The following is a 4,182-nucleotide window of genomic DNA, read 5'->3' on the forward strand; positions in this document are numbered from 1 at the left end:
TCAAAAGTAAATAAACATTTAGAAAAAAAAAAAAAGAAAGAAATTGAGAGTCAAGAGAATACTGGAGTATTCTTGGCCCACGATCAGAAAACTTGTTGATATGAGGCAGATGTGACTGCCCCGGCCTCCAAATTCAGGTATATTTACATTACGTTTTAAACAAAGTGTTTTAAGTTTCTGCTTCAAACTTTTTAAGATGCCAAACCCCAGGTCTAAGAATTAAGACCCTTCCCTACCACTAATTTCAAGGGTAGAGGTCAACATGACACAAAGTGGAAATATATACTCAACTTTTATTTCACTAGAAAAATCCACTTAAGCCACATGGTGGCCATAATGCCACGTCCTGAGCAGGCTTTGTCATCCCACTGTCCCATTCAGACCAATATTCATTCACAAATTCATGCTGTGTTGGAGAAAGGACATTTAACATGTGAAACAATGAGAATTGGACACTATTTCATCATCCCCCTCCCATACACCAACCCATACACCACTTCAACTGTTGTCCACACACAGACAAGCTCTCAGGGAAGGGAGGCTGGACACCAGACAGACTGACCATAAGACACCAAGTCCGAAGGAACTCTTGGCAGATGCTGAGGAAGCAGGGATGAAGATGACACCATCTCCAGGCAGCGGAACATGAAGCACAAGCCCCTATCTAAGAGATGTCAGAGAAATGTTGTCAAGGACACCAGAGGGTACAGCAGACCCTGGGAAGAGTGACATCATTCCCTCGCAGTCACAGGCAACCCATTCACATCAGGCAGGCTCTTTTTCCAGGACAAGGCGCATCCAGAGGGGAGAGGCCCTTCAAGGGCCTGGGAAACAGTTCGATAACACTGATGTTCTGAGCCTGCCTGTGCAGCTCCTGCCTGGACCCTGCCTGGGGTTCCAAGGTTATAGCCGGTGGAGTGAGGTCTTATCGCACCCCTCTGGATGGACGGTGCGGAAGGCCCTCGGGGGCTCTGTGCTGGCTGGCTGACTTCTGGCAGTCCAGGAGCTCCCAGGCAACGGGCTCTCCAGTAAGCCTCCCAGGGACTCCATCAGTCTCACGAAAATGGAGAGCAGGGTGAGCACCACACCTAAGAGATAGAGGTTCAACAGAGGCTTCATGGCTGAAAGGACCCCACTCCTCTGTAGAGAAGTAAAGCTGTATTCCGCTTCTGGCAGGCCTCTGGATGCTGAGGAAAGAGAGGAGAGGTTAACCTACAGCCTTTTGGGATATGGATGCATCTGGCCCTGACTTCTGTCTTCCCATAGAGTTCAGGGTGAGGCTCAGCCAGGCAGGGAGATAGGGACCAGCAGATGGTCTTCTGCAACAGAATCTCTCAGCATATTTACACTATAAACTCCATGGCCCTAGAGCTAGTCTTCCTTGGTAGACTAATTCAAGGGCACTCCTTAAAACTTTCACATCTTCTAGGGCGCCTGGGTGGCTCAGGGTTAAGCTTCCCAACTCTTGATTTAGGTTCAGGACATGATCTCACGATTTGTTGGTTCCAGCCAACAAATGCAACAGCACAGAGGCTGCTGGGGATTCTCTCCCTGCCCCTCTGCCCCTCCCCCACTGGCGTGGGCGCCCTCTCTCAAAAATAAATAAACTTAAAAAAAACCAAAAAGCAACTTTCACTTCTTCTAAAGCAAAGCCTTTTACTTCTCTTGCCTGGTGCAACACACAATCCTTGTGCCACAACTCAGCGCACAGAGGGACCAAAAATCTTCCAGAACCGACTCTTTCTGAGGGAGGAGGTTAAGAACATATCCTTGAGAAAGCAACCTGCCTTGAGGTCTCCCTCACATCTCAGTCGGGTTCCATCCAGTTAATCATAAATTTTTTGATGCCGTCAAAATAATTCTAAGGCAGTCAAAGCCATCAAGTTCACTTATTTAACAAATACACCCTGAATATCTACAGTGTGTTAGGCACTCTGCAAGGTACTAGAGCAACGCGGGGGGGCCGTCAGCATGAACCCTGCCCTCCTGGGGCTGATCGAAGCAAGACAATAGGCAGTTACCCCCACACACACCCCCACACACCACGCCAAATGCTGTGACAAGAAGGGTTCTTTGGGAAAGCAGGCCTGGGACACCTAATCCAGGCGTAGCGAGCATGGGGAGGGCCACATGTAAGACAGGGTCACCCCTGAAAACAGAGCTGGGGGGGCTGACTCCGGACCCGGGTGCAGGCGGAGGAAGGGGCACGGGTTCCAGGCGGCGCAGCCGCAGGCCGGAACCCCGAGGTGGCCCGAGGGGCACGCAGCCTGGGGAACGGGGGCGCGAAGGCGCGGAAGCCCACAGGGCCGCTCACCTCGGGGAGCAAGCGCCAGGAGCCGTCCGCTCGCGGTAACTGCGGGTCGTGGAGGAGTCGAGGAAGTCCGCCCCGGAACAGAGCTAAAACGCCACCAGGAAGATTCTCGGAGGACAAAAGCGCAGCCGTCGGCAACCGACACTGGGAGGCCTGCCACGCCGCCCGCTTATAGCCACATCCCGGTCCCGGAGCCCGCGCACGCGCACTCGGGCAGCACGCACTCTCCCTGAAGCACGTCCGCGGCCCCGCCCCCGAGCGGGGGCGGTCCGAGGTCTGGGTGCAGGGGCCGGGCTCTCGGTCCGACCTGTTACAGAAAGAACACAACTTGGGGTTCTGAGTCACTGAGGTCAGCAGTAAGATCAGCGTGTGTGTTAACTTAGACTGCTTTTTCCTGCTGCAGGAAGCTTTGGAAGGAATCAGCGCATTTACCTCCATACTAAATGGATTGAAAGACACACCTGAAGTGCCCCAATCCGAGGGCCCTCAGGTTGGATGAAGACCGGTCTGCGGAGGAGGGCTTCTTCACCAGACCTTCCAGCAAAGCACAGATTGTCAGAAGGCATCAGAGCCCCCCCCCCGCCCCCCCGGGTTNGATTTTAAATTCCAGGGACTGAAGAGCTGACTTTCACTTTCTAGAAATACCAACGTTCCAGGCACCAGGCCACCCCCCACCCCATTCCAATCCTGAGGTTTAATTTACCATTGATATTACTGGAATGAGGAGGCGTTTTCGCATCGTATTAAGTTCTGCTTTCTACGAAAGCTTGTCATGTGTCAGAAAATCTGAAACACTCAGCTGGCCCTGGTGTATGTGCTGTCACTTTCACCTAAAATGTGGGCACTAGATTTTTAAAGATACTTTCAGATTGAACCAAAGAGCTAGGAGGTGACAGTCCAGTCTCATCCCCAGACTGGGGGAGCTGGGAAGCCTTACTAATCCCACCCCCACCCTCCGCAAAACCAGAGAAATGTAGACGTTCTACTGTGAGAGCACCCAAAGGCGGATCTCGGAAAATAGAGAGTCCTGGGAAGACACTGGGAGTCAGCGGGCCCCTGGTAAGGAACCTTCCGGTAAGAAGGCTGCCAGTGGTTTCCTTGCCTTCCTCCTGGGGAGGAAGAGGAGGGCAGTGGGTCAAAGCGCCCGGGCGGTGACTCTAGGCTGGTCCACAGAGCTGTGGAACTGGAGGTTCCACGTGCCAGGGGCAAGTGCCTGGGCTGGACGGGGGAGGACCCAGGACGGGGAAGAACCCGGGAGCTGTGCTCTGCCTTTTAGTGAAAAAGGACGGAAACAGCAGGAAGGGAGGAGCCAAATCCCAGCTGTGACCTTTCCCCTACTTTCTGGGCTCACAGTCTGGTTTTTCAGGAGTGGGTGGGGAAAGGAGAAAGTTGGGGATTGAGACGTGCTGGCAGGCAGGCACTTAGAAACTAAATTTTCTATTTAGCTAGAAAGAATTTTTGGTCTTTCCTAAAAGTTCTGTCTGCTTTTGGGCTGGACCCAGTGACTCTTGCTCTGTTAGAAGACGCTGGAGCTTCAAAATCACAGTGCCAGATGTCCCAAAAGCTGTCGCTTGCTAGCTGGGGTGTTTGGGCAAATCCTTTAACTTTGCTGTACTTCAGTTTCCTCAGTTGTTATATGATAATAGCCCTCACCTGGAAAGTAAATGAAATCATCACACAAAGAATGGTGTCTGGCACACAGAAAGCATTGCTTGAGGGGCACCTGGGTGGCTCAGTTCGCTAAGCATTGGACTCTTGGTTTCTGCTCAAGTCATGACCTCGCAGTTTGTGAGTTCAAGCCCCACATTGGGCTGTGTGCTGACAGTGCAGAGCCTGCTTGGGATTCTCTCTTCCCCTTTCTCTCTGCCCCT

At 52.3% G+C, this 4,182-nt stretch overlaps 1 protein-coding gene across 1 annotated transcript; it reads right to left on the minus strand.

Annotated features, from left to right (window-relative positions):
* Positions 1-273: 273 nt before the first annotated feature.
* Positions 274-2,509, minus strand: HILPDA (hypoxia inducible lipid droplet associated). Its single transcript, XM_077770803.1, is given in 3 exon segments — positions 274-966; positions 969-1,187; positions 2,315-2,509. Coding segments are annotated over 2 exon segments (192 nt in total). The 5' UTR covers positions 1,120-1,187; positions 2,315-2,509; the 3' UTR covers positions 274-925.
* Positions 2,510-4,182: the final 1,673 nt, after the last annotated feature.

Source organism: Crocuta crocuta, unplaced genomic scaffold (genome assembly GCF_008692635.1).
Source record: "Crocuta crocuta isolate KB4526 unplaced genomic scaffold, BGI_CrCroc_1.0 scaffold266, whole genome shotgun sequence".
Classification (NCBI taxonomy): domain Eukaryota; kingdom Metazoa; phylum Chordata; class Mammalia; order Carnivora; family Hyaenidae; genus Crocuta; species Crocuta crocuta.